Source organism: Tympanuchus pallidicinctus, unplaced genomic scaffold (genome assembly GCF_026119805.1).
Source record: "Tympanuchus pallidicinctus isolate F22 unplaced genomic scaffold, pur_lepc_1.0 scaffold25, whole genome shotgun sequence".
Classification (NCBI taxonomy): domain Eukaryota; kingdom Metazoa; phylum Chordata; class Aves; order Galliformes; family Phasianidae; genus Tympanuchus; species Tympanuchus pallidicinctus.
The window spans coordinates 6,379,885-6,402,658 of record NW_026294742.1 but is presented as its reverse complement, the minus strand read 5'-3'; the positions used below and the strand labels follow the sequence as shown (position 1 = coordinate 6,402,658).

Below are 22,774 nucleotides of genomic sequence, written 5' to 3'. Positions count from 1 at the left end.
CAAGTGAGCAGCTTCACAGGGGAGCTGATCCTGCAAATAAATAGCTGCCCTATTGTCTGAAGGAGCTGCAGTCATTCTGTGCTCTCTCTCTGGACCTAAGTACTCTAAAAATTGGCAGTCAGAGACAGAGAGACCTGCACAAGTTAGCCAGGCAAATAACTGGGTCCAAAGACTACCGAGGTCGTATCTATACTGGTAAATAAAGCTGCAAAGGGACTTCCTCAAGCCCTGAGGTTAGCTGGCATTACATAGTTTGTGTCTGTACAGAAAATTCCATGACCCTCCAAATCATTGTGGCTGTCCCCAGATAATTCTTGGGGATGGACAATGGTCTCTGCTTGTCCCCAGGTCTGTGCCTGGGGACATGTGCCAAAAATACAGCACAGAAGCAAACAGAAGATTATGCTAAAGCTGAGAAGGACCCACTTCAGATTTGATTTTCTTGCTAATGCCTTGTGTAAGAAAAAGAAAAATAACAATATCCAGATAGTAACCACAGAGATGGAATAGCTAAATGGTGTGGAAAGCTGGAATCTGGTGTGTCCCAGGTATTTAATAACAGCATCTTTGCTTCCTTTGATGATTATTTTTTTTTAAGAAATAAAGAAAATGAACAGTTTAGAGGACATTTACTCTCTGTGGGTTAAGCCAACATGACTGATTTTGATGTCATTTACCCACCAGGGAAAGGAAAGATTCAGATAACAGCAGCAAAAGAGGTCATCTTCATCAGAGAGCAGATGTGAATTTATTTTCTGTAAGGACTCATTAATCTTTTTTAACAGCGTGTCCCAAATCACAGGGGCCCTGGGTTACAAAGTAGGATGCTCAGGTTTTATCTGTCTGTGTGACTCACCTTCAGCTAACTGCCCTCATTCTCTGGGGTGAGCTGCTTAAAGCTGATGTCCACACACACATAATTTCAAGGATTTGGTCAACTGCTCCTTTCACTGTCTTCAGACCCTTGCACTTAGTTGCACAATGGTGTGGGAGGGGCTGAACATGCAGTAGAGCTGACCCAGCACATTGGGATAAGCATTTGCTGTTGGTCTGTGCCTGCACTTCCACTCTTGTGCTACTTTTGAGTCTGTGTAGGTAGCAGAAATGCTAAGTCATGGCCTGAAGCAGTGATGGAGCACCTGGTGGGATGGCAGGGCCAGCCCAGAGGAGCTCAGGTGTGTGCAGTGCCCAGAAGGGGTGGAGCCAGGATTCACCCCTTCCCAGCCCTCATTTAAGGGTTGGCAGTGGAGGTGAAGGTATCTCCTTGGAGATTCCTGTGTACCTGAGGCCTTCCAAAGGTAAGCAGGTTTTCTTCTTTTGTTTCTGTGTCTATGGTTACTGTGTTGGGGCTTACGTTCGTTTGCTGCAGCCTAGGATTGTGCCACCCTGCTATTATTGCTTTACTATCCATCATGTTGTAGTACTAAAGAGTAGCGAGAAATTGCTCTTCCTAAAAAGACAGGATACACCCCAGGCTGTACTGCTCAGAACTGTAAGCAAACCTCATTAATGTCACATAACTGAATCTTAAAAGTAGGTGAGAAAATAAGCAACAGTCTATGTAAATTTTTTCATCAGTTCCTTACTTAGAATAGTATTTAAAGTCATTGTCTTTAGAAGCACGTGTCCTACATATTTCTTAAACATTCTTATGTAAAGGAAGCTGAACCACAGCACAAAGACAACTGAATGTGCAGCCAATTACAGCTTCAAGATGTGAATCCTCTTCAGACCCCAGCAACAGAAAATCCCAGAGATAGCAAACTTTTTCTAGAGTACTTCATGCCCAGAAGCACATGAAGTCTTGTTTCATCAGACTTTCAAAAGGCTGCTTCTCATGCAGATGACCTCTGAGCTGCTCAGAAGCTTACCAAAGGCCAAAGATCAGCTCCATCCCTAAAGGTGGTGGGGGTTTTTTGTTTTTTTGAGGGTTTTTTTTTTTGGTTGGGTTGTTTTTGTTTTTTTTTTTTGTTTGTTTGTTTTTAGTTCAGTTTTATTCCTGGCAGCTTTGATACGAAAGGCTGCATTAATGATCTTAAAGGCTTGATTTTGACAATGTTCATTTTCAGACTGTTGACTTAATTCGGCACGTTTTCTTATTTTCTGTGTGTCAATTGGAGGGAAGAAATAAAAAAACACACAAGAAATTTTCTGAGTTACGATGCCCAAATCATCTCTAAACACCACAAAACTTAAGCTTGTTTTTCTTTTAAAGAGATTGCAGTTTCCTTGAATGAGTCTACATGTGCCAAATTTGCTTCAGTTCTCTCTAGAAACCCAGAAAATAGACAGAGTATGAACAGCAGGGTCTGCCTTCCTCTAACATCAGCTTCAAACATTTGTTAAGAATGACAGACATCTTAAATAGGGCTTAAAATTCAAAATGGAGTTCATATATCCAAACTGAAAAATACATCCATGTGAATCATGGCAAACAGGACATGCACACGTTGTCCTATTTTTTTTTGTTTTGTTTTTACTGCTCTACATGTCCTCCTTTCCTCCCCAGGCCGATCACTTCATTAAACCAAATTGGCTTGGTTGTGCTTGTAGAGTGTTAAAGGCATATACATACACCCTCAAAGTAATCCATTTTGGGAATGCCCCCGTGGCAGTAAGAGAACAGATGGTGGGATGTGATGATGAAGATGCCTTGGACACATCAGCTGTCTAGAGGAGGTGTTCCAGCAGGGATTTCTCTGTGCTACATTAAATTTTCAAGATGTTACTGTGAGTGTAAATAAGCTCTTTGCGTGTATTAATTTCACCCCTCGGTGAAGAAAAAAGTGCTTTTTTTTTGTTTGTTCGTTTTGTTTTTACTCAGCTGAAAAGAAAGGGATAAGGGTGAGTCATTGTGCTTCAAATCTCCAGCCTCCATTCCAGGTGCTACCTGTGAGATCCCAACAAAGCACTGCAGTCAGGGAGCTCTGTGTTCCACAGTCTTTGTGCAATTGAAATCTCTTCAATAAATAATATCAGTAACTCAGGGACATGCTTTGAAACAAGAAATAATAAAACTAATTAGGTACTAAGATCAGGTTCAAATTGCTCCTGAGCCTGTTGATAATTCATAACGTTTCCAAGCTATAACTAGACAGTTTTTTTAGTTGGAGTGGGAGTTGTTTTTCTTGTTCTAGAGATCTATGCAATATAAAGTATCTTTTCTGGGGAACGTTTCTTCTCTTCCTTCCTTTATTTTAAGTGATAGGGGAAATTAGGTTAATTATTCCCCTGCTAGTTTAACTCTAGTATACTTTAATAAAATAAATCTGGCTCATGTAAGTCAACGCTTGAAGAGGGAAAATAATTTTATGTGCCATGAGGTGTGTTTATTTTTAATTATGAATTTTCCCTTAAAGATTATTTTTTTTTAACTTCATTTTAAAGCAGAGAAAGTAGAGCCTTGTAGGTATTAATGGGACATTGAGACTTTCACATGTAGGTCACCGGTGTGAATTCACTCCAGAGCTGCAGTGTCTGAAGGTTGTTAGGATGCTGTACAGCTGTCAGTCAGAATGGGAAGTGCAATGGTTTCAGTGGTCATCCACTGACCAGGTGTCCAGATGGGGGCAGCCACTACAACTTACACTAATTGGCATCTGTATTCACAGCCTCTGCCAACAGCGGGGATATGAAGCCTTCCCATCCTCTTGCTTGTCACCAGAGGAAGTGTAAGGCTGAGCTTATGCACAGAAAAGATCCCACTGAGGCTGCTGATAGGTCAGGTCTGCTGTGGTAGAATTCCAGCCTGCTAATTGAGCGCTCAACTGACTACAGCATTACAGTATGTGGTTTATTTCATCCCACATGTTGCATCATATTTGTTGAGAGGTGTTCTACAAATCCCAGCAGTTTGTGGGTAGTAGCTTTTACCAGGAGACAGTGAAGTGGAGGTAGACGCTGCTATTCACCTTCAGCCACACGCTGAAGGACAGTTAAAGAATTGGTCTTTTCACTGATAATAACCACCTAGCTGAGGGCTCTCTATTGCACCTACTGCTGTAATATTTAAAGACTTCCAACCCACACTGCCTAATATAGAGCACTGCTTAATAGCACAGCCTCTTAATAAACCTCATCTGGAACTCTGGTGGCAGGACTGAAAGCTCCCTTGTTTACAGGAAATTACAATCAAAACCTCTTCATCTAATGTAATTAACTGTCTTCTTAAGTGACCTTTCATGATTGCATCTTGCTTCCAAGCCCTGATGGTATGTCACAGAGGAGCTTCACATTCACATCACTCACCATCCAGTGATCTGCTGCGACAGCTCAGCACTGAGGGCACACAATAGTGGTATCCCTGTATGCATGTTGTACACACAGATTGAGACTTCCAGCAGGGAGCAGAAGTAACCCAAAGACACTAAAGGGGGCAAGTTCATGCCAGCATCCTCTCCTCCCCCCCTCCCTTGATCCTTACCAGTTAGGAGATGGCCTTCAGAGAGCCACAGGGCTAGACAAAATGTGCCATGTTGAGCTGCTTGCAAGCAGACCTTGTAGCTATTCACCAAAGTGTCACAGCAAGGCACAAAGGCTGTTACCAGAGAGGGCATTTGTGCATGAAAAAACCAGCCAGCAGAACCCATCTTTCCTGGAAGCTGTTGAATGGGGCCAGCCTAAGCATGCAGTGGTCTCACCACACAACTAAATATCATGGCTTGTCTGGCTTTCTTCAAGCTGTGCTGTGGAGTGCAGTATGCACACCCACAAGGCATCAGCCACCACCCAGCCCTGTGCCTCTGAGCTCTGTTAAGGCCAAGTCAGGGTTCTGAGGGCAGTTCACTCAACAAGAGATTGTACAGTGACCAAATCCTACTTGTCTTCTTCAGCTGAATTAAATAATTGAAGTGAACAGTCCTAATTGCTTCAGCAAGACAAGCAGGCTCCCTCCCTACCCCTAGTCGTACAGCCTTTTTCTTTTTCACTGTGCTCAAACTCAATTAGATAACATTAGAGGAGATAACAGCACAAAAATGTGATGAAATGTTCAGCATGATCTCTCTCTTCCCTGCCTGCACTGCCTCTAGCCCTGAGGAAATGGTGTTACCCTCTTCCTTTCTCTGAGAAACATGTATTATAAATGACATAAACCTTCCCATTAGTTAACCCTTCTGATTGTTCTCCATGTCACTGACAACCTTCAGCTGCAGTTGCATACAAAACACACAGCTTCCAGCACAAAGCATTGCCCTCCTTTGGATTCATGCTTTAAAAATAGCAGGTAGACTGCAGAGCCTGGACAAACTGTCAGCGTGATTCCAGCAACATCTTAGGTTTCATGTTAACAAAGCAGCATCTAGAAATGGGACTTGACACTTAGAGCAGAGAAGGCTAAGCTTGACCTCGTTCAATGAAAGATGCAACAAAAAAGAAAAAGCCCATCAGGCTGCTTCACGTGGCCCACAGCAGGATGAATGGTGCCCAGGCATGCTGTGCAGTGTGAGCATGTGGTGCCTGGGCAGGAGGTTCAGGTACCCCCTGAGCACATAAATCCCCAGCCAATGTATGCATGTCCTTGCTGAAACTGAGATCCTTATTCTGAGATTTATTAGCACTAGATAACTAATGTACTCTATTGCATCATAAATAATTGGGAAATTAATCCATGTTTGCACCAAGCATTAAAAATGCAGTGACAGTGTGGATTTATAGTGCTCTGTCTTGGTTGTGAAAGAAGGCAATGCCACTGGTTTTGTGGAGACTGCAAAATACTGACACATGCATCTCATATACCTTGTGGGTATCCATATGCATGACTTGGCCTTCCCGTGGTACCACTGCTGTTGCAGTCTTTTAAGGCTTTGGGCTATTAAAATGAATGATGATGATGGTTTCCAAAGTGCTGGAAGAGCAGAATCCTGTTTTGCTGCACAATCCTGGAGTAGGCAAGGACAAACAGTGCTGGAGTGGTGTTCAAGATCTCATGCAGCTCTATGGAGCTCCCAGGGGAAGCACGACCATTCTTCGGAGGGGTTCAAGCAAAAGAATGCCTCCTCTCTTCTTTCCCCTAACTCCCTGCCCCAGCTCACAATTCAAGTCAAAGCATGCTGTTGTCCACTGCCAAAGGCAGGGTTCAGAAGAGACAAAAACTTGGCTGAGATGTCGAAGGTGAGAGCATACTAGGAAATAAGTTGATCAGGGAACTAGGAACAGATCTTGGAAACAGGATTTAAGTTGCATTTGGACTCAGCCTGCAAAATAGAGTGAAAGCAGTTCAGTCTCTGAATTTGTTCTGGTTTGACCAAGTGAGGTTAATGTTCATAGTCCAACCAAAAAAATTTAGGATGGCTCTGGCTTAGCAGTGATTATGTGCAGCAAGCATACTGACATTCAGCTGGGGATATTTGCCTGTCTTCTTACAGGATTTGACACCAGCATCCTTCCAATCTGTAAGGATTCCTTAGGCTGGATGTTCAACAAACTTGACATGAACTACGACCTGCTGCTGGATCCCTCAGAGATCAGTGCCATTTATCTGGATAAGTATGAGCCATGCGTCAAACCTCTCTTCAACTCCTGTGACTCCTTCAAAGATGGAAAGCTTTCCAACAATGAGTGGTGTTACTGCTTCCAGAAGCCAGGTGGTAAGTTGTACAATTTGCAGTACAAAGAGAAGTTGTTTGGGTCTCCCAGAGTTTAAATTGATTGACCTCTTTGTAGGGTAATTGGTAGTCAGTTGCATTACAGAGCTCCTGTCTCTAGCTCTGGTATAAAAGGGCATTGTGTAACAATGCTTAATGTCACAGATGAGCTATATTAACATTCCCTGATGACTAAAACAAAGCAGTACTAAGTGTCAGCAAACAGCTTAGAAATAGGCTCTATTGCTAATAGAAGGCTCAAGAACATACTCCCTTATTAATGCAGAAAGTAGTCTATTAGCAAATAAAAATTAGAGGCCTGGCAGTTTGGTGAAAAGAAAGGAAAAACAGTTTAACACTGAAACTGGCCCTCAAACTCTTTTCTCAAACACAGTGTGTTGCAATTACTTTTTTTTAATTAGTAGAGCTAATGACATAAATTTGTTTTGCAGTACAGTACCAGCATATGGGCCTCTTTCATTCCCAGGTGTACCATAGTCTACATTTCATGTCAGCAGTGAATCCAGTCATTAGATTCTGTCCTGTACCATCTGGAAACTGATTCTCATACGTTATATTTTAGGTCTTCCTTGCCAAAATGAAATGAATAGAATTCAAAAGCTCAGTAGAGGGAAGAGTCTGCTGGGTAAGTTCGATTACTTGCCATTCATTTACTCAACTAATTAAAGCTTCTGTGATTATTGTAACTTTATATGCAGTAATGGTTTTTCAATTAGAGAATAATGTTTTGAATCAGGAATGTGCACTACAGAATTTAGTCCTGACACTATGAAATTAAAGAAATCGTGAGATAGCAACATACAGAACAGATGTCAGCATGGCAACAGGTTCAGAACTAATTTACAGCCGTCCAGAAATATTAAACCTCATCTCAGCAGAGTAATATTGCCCTCATCAGCTGGTAGGGCAGCACTAAGCACAGAGGTTGCTTGATACTCATCCTCCCATCTTTGACTGAAGGGGCAAAGGTGGTTCATCATCAGCAGGTTCATGGCTTCCTCCAGTCATGGCACAATATATGCATACCTTGGGGCTCAGTTTTGTCTAATGTTTAAAAGCATTTCAGAGTATTCCGTGTATATGACACTCAGACCAAGTCTGTGAGAACAAGAATTTACATCATCTCATCTAATGCAACCCACCAGCATGCTCTGTACTATAAGGTGTGGTAGAATCATGGAATACCCTGAGTTGGAAGGGATCATCAAGTCCAGCTCCTGGACTCCCCCTCTCTGTCAACTACTGGGAGCCTGTAGTGGAAATGCTAAGCCACAGCCTGAAGCACTGATTGAGCACCTGGTGGGAAGGCAGGGCCAGCCCACGGGAACTCAGGTGCATGCAATGTAGCTGAGCAACTGGAAGGGATGGAGCCAGGATCCACCCCTTCCCAGCCCTCATTTAAGGGTTGGCAGTGGAGGTGAAGGTATCTCCTTGGAGATCCCTGCATACTTGGGGCCTTCCAAAGGTAAGCAGCTTGCTTTTTTGTTTTTGTTTTTTTTTTTCTCTTCCTTCCTCCATTCCCTCCCTTTGTCTGGGACTCTTGCATTTGGGCTCGTCCTCATCTGCTTAGACTTTACCACCCTGCTACTGTCATTGTACTTTCCATCACATTCTAGCGTTACAGAGCATTTCAGAACTTAGGCTGCTTTGGTAGATATTTAAAATTAGATGAAATAAATCCTTACTAAACATTCAGATGGTCAAACTGTGTAATTTTAAGGTAACCAATTTCATCTCCTAGAATGCATTATTACACAGCCTAGAGTTTACATAGTGGATCTCAGTGAAGCTTCTGTTCCAGCACATTCATGCACATAGAGTCAAACCACATGAGGCATCTCAGCAAGAGGTTGAAGCCTATGCTTATAGGACTAACTGAATTTCACCCTGGGAGACAGAGCCCGGCTTGATGCACACCCACGCTGCCGTCCTTAGTACTGTGTTTTTCACCAGCATTTTTCAAGCTGTGGCACAGAGCACACACAGCAGCTCTGCTGAAACAAATTTCAGACTTCAGGCTGCTCTCAGATTGTGGTCTGGTGTTTCTAGATACTCATTAGCAGACCCTGAGCAAATTTCATCTTTGCCAAACCTTGCTGTTCCTAGAAGCTGGTGCTTTGGGTTCAAGGTTCAGGTAACATGAACAATTCCAGCTTGGATGGTGTGGTTTAAAGTAAGAATATTCCCAAAGGCCACAAGGCTTATGGTTTTGTTCCATCATCTTTTCATAGCATGTTTACATAAAGATTAAGACGTTTCAGAGTTGCAGCTCCTGCTGTGCATCAGTGTGAGAGCGAAAGCAGGATTGATCACTGTGTTGTATGTGTGCTACGTTCCATAAATGTTTTGGGTTTTTTCATTCAAATGCTTGTCATAGTGGAGGAAGCCACTGTGTTGTCAGCCTCACGGCTCTCATGATTTCTAAGCCTTGTGAAAGAATAAGAAGCCCAGGTCCTAACAGATAACTTTCACTGTCCCATATTTATTTTATGCATTGCTGTTATTTGCTTAATACAGTAAACATCATCTAGGCTGAAATAAGGGGTTTGTTGTAGTGCAGGGGATAAATAATGATGGTGCTGTGTAGGTAGGCAACGTTCAGGCAGTTGTACTGCGTGGCCCTGAAAGCAGATCACAGCAATAAGAGCAAAGTGATAACATTACAGTGGTCCCTCATCACAAATAAATTCAAGTCAACCGCATCCAAAAAAAATAAAGGGCAAAAGTAGGTAAGCTCAGCAAACCAAGCGTCAGGCACAGAATGTTCAACAAGCTAGAAAATAATATAGGGAAGAACTTTGTGCTTCACCTGCCTTGAGACTGCCTGCATAATGACACCTGTCTGTGAGATTTTAATCTGATCTCACTGTTATTTATATAGTGGAGGGGGAAAAAAAAAATGTCATTTCACTGAAAAATCATGCAAATGGAAAATGAGACATAGATGTGACAAAAACCACCACTTGTAGCAACAGCAGAGACTGGAATGAGATGAGTCTTTTCAGAGAAACTCGTCTTTAGTTATTCTCTTTCCTTCTCCATCTTTGACATATAGAGCACAGCATTTACAGTCTGAGCAGCGTGCACGAGGAAGATTTCTGTTCATTTGTATCCATTGATAAAAAATGATGACTTTTGATATTTTGTTCTATCAACACACATGACACTTGCAGCAAAGTACTTCAAAGCCATTGCCATTAGATATGTTGAATTTGGAGACTTTCAAATAGAGCCGAGCATCCCAGGGGACTGAATTAAAAAGTAAACAGCACTATTCATCTTTTCCTACCAGATTTATCTAGAGTACAATTAACTGCAGAGAGTGTACTTTTAGAGCATACAACTGTGCATCCTGATAATGTTTCTCCCACATCACTAAGGTAATAAATTTCTGCTCCTGTCACTGTTTTTTTTTTCTATCTCAGCCCTGTGAATTCAGCAGGCATAATAGCTAATACAGGGAGCTGGCACTTAATTCTGTCTAGCTTTTACCGGTGTGCTTTGCTATCTTTAGCATATAATTATTCTCTCCATATCCTCCAAGGATGTGGAGTGTTATATAGATAAGGAAAAATGCAAAAAAAAAAAAAAAAACACCAACAAAAAAGCAACAATAAAAAAGAATCATAAAGAGGATATAGGTGCAGCAGCAACGCTGCTCCAGTTTTCAGGGAATAATTAAATACTGTGTACAACAGAGGAAGCGTGATTCCCTGGCCTGAGGCAGGCAGGCAGGCAACGAAGGTGAAGTGGTGGATAGTAAAATTGTAGTCCCCTCCCCAAAGGGTCACAGAGATGGCTGTGCAAGAAACACAGAGAAGGGAGAGGAAACAAAGGAAACAGGAATTCCTTTTTCCTTCCAAATTGCTTGTGTGGTCCAAGATGCCCAGTCAAGTTCAGTAGCACTGAAAAATTCCAAGCAGAACTTGCAGACAGAGCTAATTTGTAATGCACACAGGGGCTGATTTGGGTAGGATTTACAGGATGAATCATCCTTTTGTGCACCACTTGCTCCCAGTGATGTTCTGTCCACACTGGATTATCACCTGCACAGGCTTTTCCCTGATGGCTGTCAAACAGCTTGACACCAAGGTGCTCAATATGTAACATCCCAGTGTTACATCCCAGTTGGCACACATTTGTTCTGCAGAAGTGACTTCTACTCTACATTGTGACCCAAAGCCTGACTCCTTTCTGCACGGTTATCTTGGCATTGAGCCTGGGCAATTTATTTATTTATTTATTTATTTTTTAAATCTATGTGTTTTACAGTCATCTTGGAACGTTTTAATACTTTACAGGAAATGTAGTGAAACTCTATGAAAAGGTAGAGGTTGCGTTGCCCAAAGACAAGAGAGAGGATGAGACAGTTTAGAAATACCGCGGCCATTCCCTTCCTACCCTGCAGAGCCAAGTAGGACCCCCCCCCTCTCCTTGGTTGTTCCCCAGAGCCAGAAGCACAGCTGATGTAGCAGGGAAGCTACCAGCAGAAAACCAGCACTTGAGCACTTTTTCCAAGGCTTTGAGTAGTCTGATAAACACCGGAAGCATTTAAGAGAGAGGATATGAGCAGAAATATGAGAAAAAAACAAACCAATTAACACTAAAATAAGGGATTAAACAGTCAGCATAAGGTTGTAAAAACCTCTAGAGGTAAATGTATGCACGTGATGATTAGAACTTTTTTTCTTTCTTTAATGTAGAGGAAATGGCCCCTCTGACACATGAACTGTCTGAAAAGATGCTGTACACATGAAATTAGTGTAAAAACTTCCTGTATGACCAGTAAATCATGGGCGTCATTGACAAAGGAGAAAATACTTTCTCAACAGTCACTTGAGATGAGAAATTTGGGGCAAGGGTCGGTTTCTGCCTTTTATCAAGTTGAAGCTATTGGCAAAGAATGGAGAATGACTGCATTGACCTCCCATAGGAATAATCTTGAAGGACAAGAGAGGCTTTTTGTACAGAAGAGCATTTTTCCTCTATCAGCTGCAAATGGTGGGAGCAGTAATGGGTTTCTCCTAAGAGCTCACCTGTCTGGAAGCCAGAACGAAGCACACTCTGCAAGTCTGAACCATGTTGGTTTTATTGTGAGATAAACATTAGGCTTCAAATCTGAAGATTTAGGGATTTCAGTATCTGTTGTCCCTCTTTGTAAACCTCTATGCATTCTTTTATGCATGGAAACTCTCAGTGAGTCAGAAATGCTTGAGATGAGTATGTATAGCAAGCAGATGGCAGATACCTTCCAGGGATAATTACAGTGTTGTGGAAAGACTTATATGATAAACAGTGAAGGAGTGCAAATGGAAAGAAAATGCAGAATTAATGTAGTTGGGGTAATGTTCCAGTTGGGAAGAAAAGCTTAAAACCTAGAGTTAAATCTGAACAAGACCATAGGAATGCTAATCATTCAGAGACAGACTGAACCCAAGCTTTAGAAGCATATGCCTTCAGCCCCTGCATGCTATCACAAAACCATGCACTGTGTAGTGACCAGGGTGGCTCAAGATAGTTAATAATATACAATTTCTGCTCCTTTTTTGGCACCAGATAATCACAAGAGTTTTCTTGCCAACACTGAAGCTTTTTGTATAAATAAACAAGCTCTTCATATCACATACCATCATAGACCTGCTTAATCCTACAGAGGCTTGTGTTACTGATTATGTCTTGTATTTTATTCAGGTGCTTTCATCCCACGGTGCAATGAGGAAGGTTATTACAAAGCCACTCAGTGCCACGGCAGCACAGGGCAGTGCTGGTGTGTTGATAAGTATGGCAATGAGATAGCTGGCTCGAGAAAGCAGGGGACGGTTAGTTGTGGTGAGTAATGATGTGCTCTCCTCCGATAGCAAAGGAATTAACATCCCTGTAAGGCTTGCCATTGCTGTAAGATGGAGTAGGATAACACAAATGACAACAGCAAAACGTAGCTGTGTTCAAAGAGCTCACGTGGTTCCCAATTCCTGTTACAAATGGGGCCCTTGCACACGTTTGTCCTTCTGACTGAGGGACTACAGCAGAAGGGAGCACACAGTAGCCAGTGTTAAAAGGATGTTTTGTGTGGAGTTTGTCATTGATATTGTAATTAAGGCTATGGGACTGCTATGCAAGGTTATTAAATATATTGCTCTGCATACTTTGGGACTTGACAGACAATCTCTAACTAGAGAAAGAAAGGACCAGCTACAAATTCTTATAAATTAGCAATCAAGCCCAAGAAAATTGCTGACTGTACAACATGGTGGCAGCATATACAATCACCAATTAGCTGTCTTACCTAGGCAGGCAGGATTTCCATGGCATTGCTTTGGTGTGCTTGAGTGAAGGCTGTAGGCCTTCCAAAGCTGCAGCTGTTGTAATTTCAGAAGAAAAAAGTGAGAGACCTAGAAAGTTTGGGATGCTCAGAACTCCATCATGGGTTTTAGGCTCAGTAGATGCATCTGCAAATTGTGGTTTACGCACTTAAATCAATTTACAGAATATTTCTAACCTAGCCTGGTCTACTTAATGGTAATGAGTTAAAAGCATTTGTAAGTAATTATTTTCTGGCCTGCATGCACATGAACCGAGTCAGTCTTAAAATCAGTTGAGAATCTGGGAGCAGAGTGATGCAGTTTCTCATGCAAGTAAATTTCTTAGAGTAAATTAATATATAAATTTAACTCAGTTCAGGAGGAAAAGTAAAATTTATAGATTGTTTAATGAACAACTGAGCCAATTAATTAAAAAAAGTAACACTGCAAATGCCAGTGGCTTGAATGACAAGGGTAGTGATGTACAAGGTGATGTGGTGACATGAGGAAATGACTGTTCCCACTTGCCTATTTCAGAAGAGGAGCAAGAAACCTCAGGGGATTTTGGCAGCGGTGGATCTGTTGTGTTGCTGGATGATTTGGAAGAGGAACCTGAAGCAACAAAAAAAGACAAAGAAGGGAAACTGAAGATTCACGTAAGAGCAGCTAATGAAGATGATGAAGATGAAGATGATGATAAGGATGATGAAATTGGTTATATATGGTAGTGCCCATTGTTCAGAGGACTCACGTTTTGCACAATATTGCAAGTCATATCGTATCTCTGCAATTGTATCTGAGAGTACCTGGCACAAATATTCCCTCTCTGACTTTAATTTTGTATAGTCTATTTAATGTAGAAGACAGCTTTTTTTTTTTTTTTTTTTTTTTTCCTCCAGCAACAACTGTTTAGAATCCAGCTTTTGTTCTGTTGGTTTGGGAGATTTTAGTTGTATCCACAGGGGCAATGAGTTTTGTTCCAAAAACATTTCATGTCTTAATCCTCAGTTGCACAGCTTACGACACGCATCTCGTGAAAGAAGAATCACAGAAGGGCTCAGCAAACTAGTACAAGGCTTAGAAACCCATCAGATGTTATCACAGACAATTTGTATCATAAATTGCTATCTGGATCATATCAGAAACGATCTTTTTTCTTTCATGGGAAAGGAAGAGGAGGTGTCTCTTTCTCTACTCCGTATTTATTGCACTCCAGTTGATTAAATACCTTTGGTAGTGATTTCTGGCTCCCCAGAACCAGGGGTTTAATCCAGAAAGAAACCCATTGGTGGGATTTTATTTTCCTTACATTCTTTGCGAAAGCATGTGAGAGGTTTAGTCCAACCTTACTGAAGAACAAAAATCCCACCAGAGTGCAGATCAACTCTCTGCCACTCTTACTGGGTTAAGTATCACAGCCCTGATCTTCAGAGCTGCTGAGAACCTGCAGCTATCACAAATCAAGCCCTAGAGGCAGGGAACAGCATCCATCTGCCTTCCCAAATAATGGAGGAGAGAGATCTCGATCAGTTTGCAGCATCACAACCACTTCCATAGCTATTCTATAGCAGCTGGCTGAACTCTTTTGCACTCAGTGTTGCACTAGCATCATGCAGGCTCACACATCACTAGGCTGCCTGGTAAGCAATCCCTCACTGCAAGGCTCTACAGCTTTCAAAGCCACTCACCATCAAAAGTAATAAGCTGCCATTTCTTTAATTTAAATAGTTAATATGTATTTGGCCTGTTCTAAAAAGCAACTTGATGTGGGAGCGCTTCAAAAGCGTAACTCCTGCTCAGCGTGACAGGCTGCACACTCCTCACACGCACATACAAAAAGAATAGTATTAAAATGCAATTTGTGTTCCCCTCAACATCAGCCATGTATTTATAGCTCTACAATTGTATCACAGCACACTGACATTAAATTATTTGCTGTGTCCTTTCCCGTGGTAGTTCTCTGATGCAGGAACATACAGCAGTGACCTTTCATTATTTTTGCTTTAAGTGGACTGAGCCAAGGAGAGCACTGTGCATCCACACACAAACTGGTGGTGGAGTAGGAGCTGTTTTTTGAAGAAAAACAAATTTACCTTCAGCTTACTCTCCCCTCTCCCCCATGGTCTCATGGGGGACCAAGCCTACATATTTTTCTACATTCCTGTGCCCCTTTGCAATGGCTTTTCCAGCCACTTGCATCACTGCAGAGGGCACACGGTCCATCCCTTCTGTCCACACCTCACCAGGGCACAGCCTGTCCGACCAAACCCTCACAAGGAATGGCAGGATCGAGCTTGCAGCCCTCCTGGTTCTTGTACAAAATCTGCAACTGCTTAAATGAAAGCTATTAAATAAGGCTTTGTAAAAAAAAAATGTGGACATCCTTCAGTTCACATCAGCAGAGGTGCCACTGGCATCCAGTTCTCATCCTCACTAAGCCTGTCCTAGCTGTAATCGTGCATGTCTGACCATTCCAAATCCACATTGGAAAAATACACTTTTATTATGGACTATTTCAGAAGGCTGCAGCTATAACAGTTTAAAGAAAATAATATCAAATAATGGGGCAGGGCCTCACCAGGAAGACACCAGGCAGATCTCTGTGCTTTGAACAGCAGCTCAGACTGCATTTTGCCTCAAATGGTATGAAGCTGTTTAACAAAACCCTGCTGAAATCCACCAGCACTGTGCAGTGTTTGGGGGACCTGTATTTTATATATACTTACACGTGTATATTGAAACAATAACTCTAAGAAGATGTTTTATTTCTTCAAGATAAAAACAGCCAAGAAATCTAAAAAGAACCAATCCTTTGTCAGATCAAGCCCTTTTCTTCTTCATGCTTTGTGAAGGATTTAATTTGCTCGCAGCTTAATTTAATTCCTTTCTTTTTTTCTTCTTCCCAAAGCAGAACTTCCCATCTGCATCAAGTCATTGACCTTTCAAACATTTTCTCATTGTGAAAAATGGAATCCAAGTTGCCCCATTCTTTTAGAGAGACAAACCAATTTTTAATCTCATTTTCTTTCATACTAGGGACTATGAAATACTGTTAGGCATTGCTTTATGGTTCAAGGTGTCCTTTTAACTACTGTGGTTAAATCAAAATCTCCTTGAGTTCAGATTTCAGCACAGTTGGGTTTTTTGGGTCATTACTGGCCTTCGCTGTGAACACAAAGAATCCCTTTCTTTATCTTTTTTTTCCAAGCTATTCCATACTGTTACTTTAAACTGTTAGACTGTTTATTTAATATTTATTCTACAGTTTATATTGAAAATGTAAAGTTTATATTTAAAAATAACACTGTTTGTTAGTGAATGCTTCTCCTTGCCTCTCCAGCCTAGTCTGTTAGTCTCAGTGTACATTTCTGGCATGGGAATATTTTGATATTAGAAGTTTTGTAGCATTTTTCCCTTTGAGCAACAAATGACATAGATCTGAGGTCATCACTCGCTCCAGACCACTGGCTCACCCAAGCTTAGCTTCCTACATTTGTTGGCTTTTATTGCAGCCCCTTCTGTATGCCATTCAGGTTCCTTTAACACATAGACTGCTTTGTACAGTTACTATACATCAGAAAGCCCTTTCTACAGTAGGTGGTTTTTGGTCTTTTTATACTTTTCTCAATGCCGTTGATGTCTGTTACTGTTTAATGTGTAGATCTGTAAGAAGAGATCCAAATATTACGTGTTTCAGTTTGATGTCCCTACTGTAGATGGATGTAGGCTACCATAGTAAGTAGAACTGCATAGTAAATTCTGAATGCTTTTTCCATAAGGAGTTAAGTGGAATGTGAACATTTTGCTATCTTTCTTTGGTTAACTGTAAATGCTTAACTGTAGTCTGGAATAGTTGCATTTTTGTCTGTCTCAATAAATTTTAATTTGTCCGCGACTCATGATTGCCTGTCTTGAATTTTATTAAACTTTGGGGATCAAAAATACGGCAGCACTTTGAGTCAGCATTTAATCATGCATGGAAATGGATGGTCTTTTATATTTGGTTTATACCTCTTACCTCTGTTCAATGTCATCCACGATCTGTGAAGTTAATGTAAGGTCTCTAGGAAGCTGTATTTTAGAAGCAGAAATGAAACCAAATGAAAGCAATGATTGTACCAAAACTAGAACTTCTCAAATTAAATTCAAATAGATTTTTTAAGGAAATGAGCTGTAGGAAGGGGTGGGAGAAACTTTCAGTGTTATTTCCTGCCCCCTTTGCAGATTGTTATGTCTTTGTCTTTTCTGTAGGAATCCAGGGCGGTTTTATGAACAGAGACAGTCACACCATTGCACACAGCATAAATGAAAACAAAAATCCATTGAAAGTATCTGGGGTGTTTTCTCTAAGACATAAGTCATCCTCACTTATACAATGCTATTGAATTTTACTTCCATTTTGTTATCTACCTTTAAACAGCCAACATCATTACAGTGCTAATTACGGACCTACAATGTTCTTCCATCACCTTTCCTCTGCACATTCCAGTATTTTTGTCAATATTAAATTGCCACATGAAAGTACGAAATACATTTTCAAAGATAAGTGCAGAGATGATCTCATCTAACAGGCTTAGAGCTCATCCTTACACCACTGGCTGAGCTGTCTCCTTTGTGAGCAGAATCTGTCCAAAGCACACCTGAAACTTCTCTTAAATTTACATTCATTGGTTTGTTTTTACTATTAATAACACACATTGCTGTTCAGCAAGCTGCTCTACCTGTCTAAGGAGATAAGAGCTTTCCATTTCCAAACCCTTTGGATGGAGACCCTTTGAAATGTTTGATCTTTCACATTTAAGTGATTGAGCCATGCCAGATGTCAGACACTGCGGCACTGAGGGCTGAAAGGCACACACACAAACTCCTGAGCTTAAGAACATGTGGGCTGCTAATGAGATTTTAATGGTGGGGAACAGTTAAGGGAGTGAATGGTGCTGAACCTCTTTGAGATCCACACTGCAGGAACTCGAGACCCCCCATGCTCAGCATCACCCTGCCCTCCCTGAGCAGAAACCCAGCAGCGATCCTGGACCACCTTCTGTGTCAGCCCCTGCTGTCCTTGCTCCCCTGCTTTGAAATATTTGCTTCTGGGAATGGTTTACCTGCCTCATATGAGGTTGAGCTGCTGTTTTACCCACCTATGTGGTGCTAATCTCTTCTGTAATAACCTGTACTGGGCTAAACACTGTTAATCTGTCCTTGGATATCAGACACTAAAATAGTCATAGAACACTACAGCATTATCACATCTCACCTGCTGTGCCCTGATAAGGTTTGTTGTTTTATCTCCAGCTATTCCATGATGCTGCCTTTTGGAGTACAATCCTGGACTAATTCTCATTACCTCCCTTCTAAGGGACACAGCCTTTTGCCAGCTGGTACTGCAGTGTGTCTACTGCTTCAGCAACAGTAAGATACTGGTCTGAGTTTAAGGTGAAGTGATGAGCAGGGCTGACTCTTACCTAGAGAACAAGAGAGTCCATCCCCTTCCAAACATCACACTTCCCCTCCTCAGGAAAATCTGCCAGCCCAGGCACTAAAGAGTGTTGGTACCTCTGTGAAAAGGGACACAGGACAAATTACAAGATTGACTCTTCACAAGGAAATAGCCTTTTTCCTCCTGTTTCCCAACATACAAATAATATTAGTAACATGAGAATAGCATTTTGCTAATGGTCCTACATTTTCTTTTTCCTCTGAAACCTCCCTTGTCTGCTCTATTCTTAGACACACACAAGTCTTTTTTTTTGTCTCCTGCAAAGCTTTCTGATGAGAGCCACACCAGCTACGAAGCATTAGCATCAGCACCCTCACTGATGATTAGTTTCATTTTTCCTTAAATACTGACAGTCAAAGGGTGAGATATTAAAAAGAAAAATTGTGTCAAAACAGTTTTGCACACAGCGCAGCTCTCCAATTAGATTAAAAGGAGGCAGAGTGCTATTAAGAAGCCTTTGCCTTTCTGAGCTCCCTCCCTTTCTGGAGGGCTGGGGGAGGCAGGGAGAAGAGCAGGTTTTATCTTGCCATGGAAGAAGGAAAGATCAAGGGTAAAACAACCAGATTTAGCTAAGGGAGAAGAGGAGAAGCCCCACTGGATGTGGGTGAGCTCTCAGAAAAGTTCCTACTTTTCTTCAGGGCAATGCAAATTCCCACTGACTTAAGCAGCTCAGGATCAGCCCATCACAACCCACGAAGTGCAGAGGCAGCTTTCTGCCATGAGCCAGGTTGCTCCCATCCCCTGTGAGCAATACAGAATGCTTGAAATGAATCCCTGAAAGCTAGCATAAAAAAAAAGCACAACAACAAAGCCACACAGTAGCAGTCTGGGAGGAAGGAAAGAGCACAACCAGTGAGCATGTTCAGATACTTCCCAGCACTGTATCAGCCCAGTATCGAGGCAGAGGTACATAAAAAGCTCTAAAGTGTGCATTAAGTGCCTATGGAAGCACCCTCCAAGCTGTACCACTACAAGAAGCCCCACTGCTGACACCAGTTTTAGAAAGAAATATGGTGTCTGGCACCAACAGGTCTCATGTATCCACTTCTTTCGGGGCTCACTATAAATTCCTGCAATTCTAGAGTTAAAGAGTTGGGCAGAGAGAGAGAGAGTTCATAAAGAAAGCTTAACACGCAGGGTCCCTGCCAGGTACTAACTGTCATTCCTCATCTATAGTTACTCAGTAAAAATCATTGTTGGAGCATGACTCCACTTCCTTTCCCAGCCAATACATTTGCAATTTGGCCCTTGAACATGGGAAAATCTACTCCAGAGCATACTGTTAAAGGGAAGGATCAGAAACACACTGCCATACCCTGAAAATGAATTATGAAAATGAAATTTGCAATTTTTGAGAGACTTGCAGTTTTTGATATTGGCTTTTCTATGCTAAATATCACAAATTCAATTAACACAAATAGGGTCAATTAAAAAGAACAAGTAGGAACATACTGACATAGATTTGCTCCATCACGGATGACATCAATTTATCACAAGTGGCAAGGAATCGACCTAAATAGCTACTAGCCTGAAGTAAAATTAAATAAAAGCAAGTCAGAAACAAGATGTAGGCTTTCACAGATTAACGTAGGCTACTGAAATACAGCAGGTTACAAAGGGCTGTTACAGAAGATCAATACTTCCACTGCTTTTGGCAGCTTTTTTTGGTGGCTGCCAATGCCACTCCTGTCGCAGCAGGGTACAAATCTGCCCTAATCATCTTCCTTGCCCCATGGCCAGCACTGAAGGATGGGGAGCACATCTGGTGACACCAAGGGGATTGCAACAGATTTCTTTTGGCAAGCAAGAGAGAACAGTTTGGCTAAGCTGGCTGCTGTGGTAGGACATCACACTGTTTGTTAAACCACCCAAAATTGCACTGATGGTCCTGTCTGCTCTCAAGTTCAATTTTTATCCTCATTTGAAATCATTCGTTTTGGTCTTCAGTAGGTGGCATTTCCTTTCCTTTGTTTTTTGTTTTTTAAATTTTGTCCCCAGGCCTTTAAGTTAATTAAGTTTTAACTATAAGCTGCATCACTGTACAACAGGATATCTGATCACTCATCTGTTTTACATAATTGATTAATTAATAACCTCGCTAATTGAGTCTCATGAAATTCTCTGTTAATCTAGGCCAAGGCTCTGTCCCAAACCACCGCTTGCAGGGTTACATTAAGACCAGGACATTTTGGCTCTGCGGGGCACGACACGTTATCAGCATGCCAGGCCTTTGGGAGCCCTGTGGAGGCTCACAATTTGGCAGGTGAACCTATTTTGAAACGCAGTGCAGATAATCCTGCTGCCTGCTCTCTGCTATGCCCCCAGCAACTTCAGTGCTGTTTTGGACCAGCTACCACCACTCAGCCTCGCAGCCAACTGTGCTGGCAGCACATCCTACAGCTCCTGGCTGAGCACACTGCCAGCACGGCTGTACACCACCATGGCCAAACAGCTTCCCTCCACCTCTTATCTGCAGCTCTGCATGCAGAGCTCTTCCCAAAGGCACTGCCCCAGATGCGGCGTGACCTGCAGCTTTTCTCAGGAGCAATCACAGCTGAAATAAAGCATAATGTGATGGATTCTGTGCAGCTTAATGGAAGAGACTAGCCATAGAAATAACCACTGGCAGCAGTTCGCATTTTAACACCATCTCTTTTCTTGTTCTTGCCCCTCAGTGCAGATCATGATGCATCTCTACCACCCGATAACACCAGAAAGGCTCTGCCTTTGGCACTGCTCCTGAGGATGATTCTCAAACCATCTTCCATCACCAAAGCAGCAAATACTATCCGTTCAAATCTTCTTACTAGGAAAACATGTCCTCAAACCCATCTGCAGTACATGGGCACAAACCCACAGCAATTTCATCCAATGCTCAGGGCTTTATTCCATTCAAGATTGCTATCTTTCTTCAAGCAAGACAACGGTTGGCCTCTTCCCCCAGGTAACCTACAACAGGACAAGAGATAGTGGCTTTAAGTTGCACCAGGAGAGGTTCAGGCTAGATATCAGGAAAAATTTCTTCTCTGAACGAGTGGTCAGGCACAGGCTGTCCAAGGAGGCTGGGAGGGTCACCATCCCTGGAAGTGTTCCAGAACCGTAGAGATGTGGCACGTGGGGGCACAGTCAGTAGGCATGGTGGGGGAGAGCTGACATTGGACTTTGGAATCTTACTGGTCGCTTCCAACTTCAAGAATTCCATTGTATTGTATGAATGAAGTGAAAGTGTCCTAAGAAAGTGATCATATTTTAAAACAGCAAAGAAAAATCCAAGTGCTGTCCCTCACCGCGGTTTTGAGGAGTCACCCATGAGTTCAGGCAGCAGAACTGTCAGCACTCACCCATTCCAAAGTTCTTCCCACACCTCAGCACTGATCTCAGGCTGCTTTCCAACCTCCACACCACAGATGAGCCTCATCTGAATGTGCTCCTTAGCACCACAGCATAGGGAGGTCCTGCTGAGAATTTAATCCTGAGATCCAGAGAGGATTTTGGCCCTAGAAACAAAGCAATAGGTTAAAACGTTACACAGGTATCTCAATATGTGCATCTGCAGGAGAAGCTAAGGACAGCAGCCGTTTGTTTCTGAATATCCCACGGATTCCCAAGAGGTTGGGGAAAGAAGGAGACAGCAGTTAGCACCCCCTCTAAGCAGCTAAACAAGAGAAGGCAAATGTCATCCCTCTTCTCTTCACTGCTCTATAATGGGGTGAGAAGTGCTGGTGGCATCTCTCCTGCCACAGCATTTGTAGGGTGGGTGAAGGTATGAGTTGGACTGACAGCATGCCCTATTTCCACAGAGCTACTGAATGGTCCAAGCAATGAATCCAAGGGATGACCCATCACTCCTGCCATCTCCAAGAGCCCTGATAATCTCATTTCTTTTTGTTTTCCTCTCAGCCTTTTCCAGATCCATCAAAGCAAGCTTTCCCTGAAGAGAGATCACATTTCAGGCCTGAAATGCTTTGATTATTTACAGTTTGTCACGCCGTAATTTATATTTATTGTTTGTGGCTCTTATTTACACGTGTTCATTATTTTCCTATTTTAGTCATCTATCCTGCATGCCCCCCCTCCCCCACTTTTTCAATTATCTCCCACACGCGCAGTTTATCAATTATATTGCCACGATGCTTTTAGAAAGCATAATTTGTTTCTAACGCATGATTTTTTTTTGACAGCATGATTTGTTTTCATGTTTGTTGAGAATTTTAAGAAGACAGTGACTTTATGGGCAGAGAACAAAGTGCTGTGAATCATTCTCCTGTCCTCAGGTCTCCCACACAGCAGCGCACATCAAATCCACACCTGTTCAGGTCTCAGTGCTGTTTCTCTCATCCCAGGAGAGTTTTAGAGTCTCTCAGAAA

General features: G+C 42.1%; 1 protein-coding gene across 1 annotated transcript in view; it reads left to right on the top strand.

Annotated features, from left to right (window-relative positions):
- The window catches only part of SPOCK1 (SPARC (osteonectin), cwcv and kazal like domains proteoglycan 1), a 255,975-nt gene extending 239,173 nt beyond the window's left edge, over positions 1-16,802 (top strand). Inside the window, 4 exon segments of the mRNA XM_052689620.1 lie at positions 6,366-6,587; positions 7,168-7,230; positions 12,297-12,434; positions 13,445-16,802. Coding sequence (XP_052545580.1) covers positions 6,366-6,587; positions 7,168-7,230; positions 12,297-12,434; positions 13,445-13,635 — 614 coding nt within the window. The 3' untranslated portion in view covers positions 13,636-16,802.
- The last annotated feature ends 5,972 nt before the right edge of the window (positions 16,803-22,774 follow it).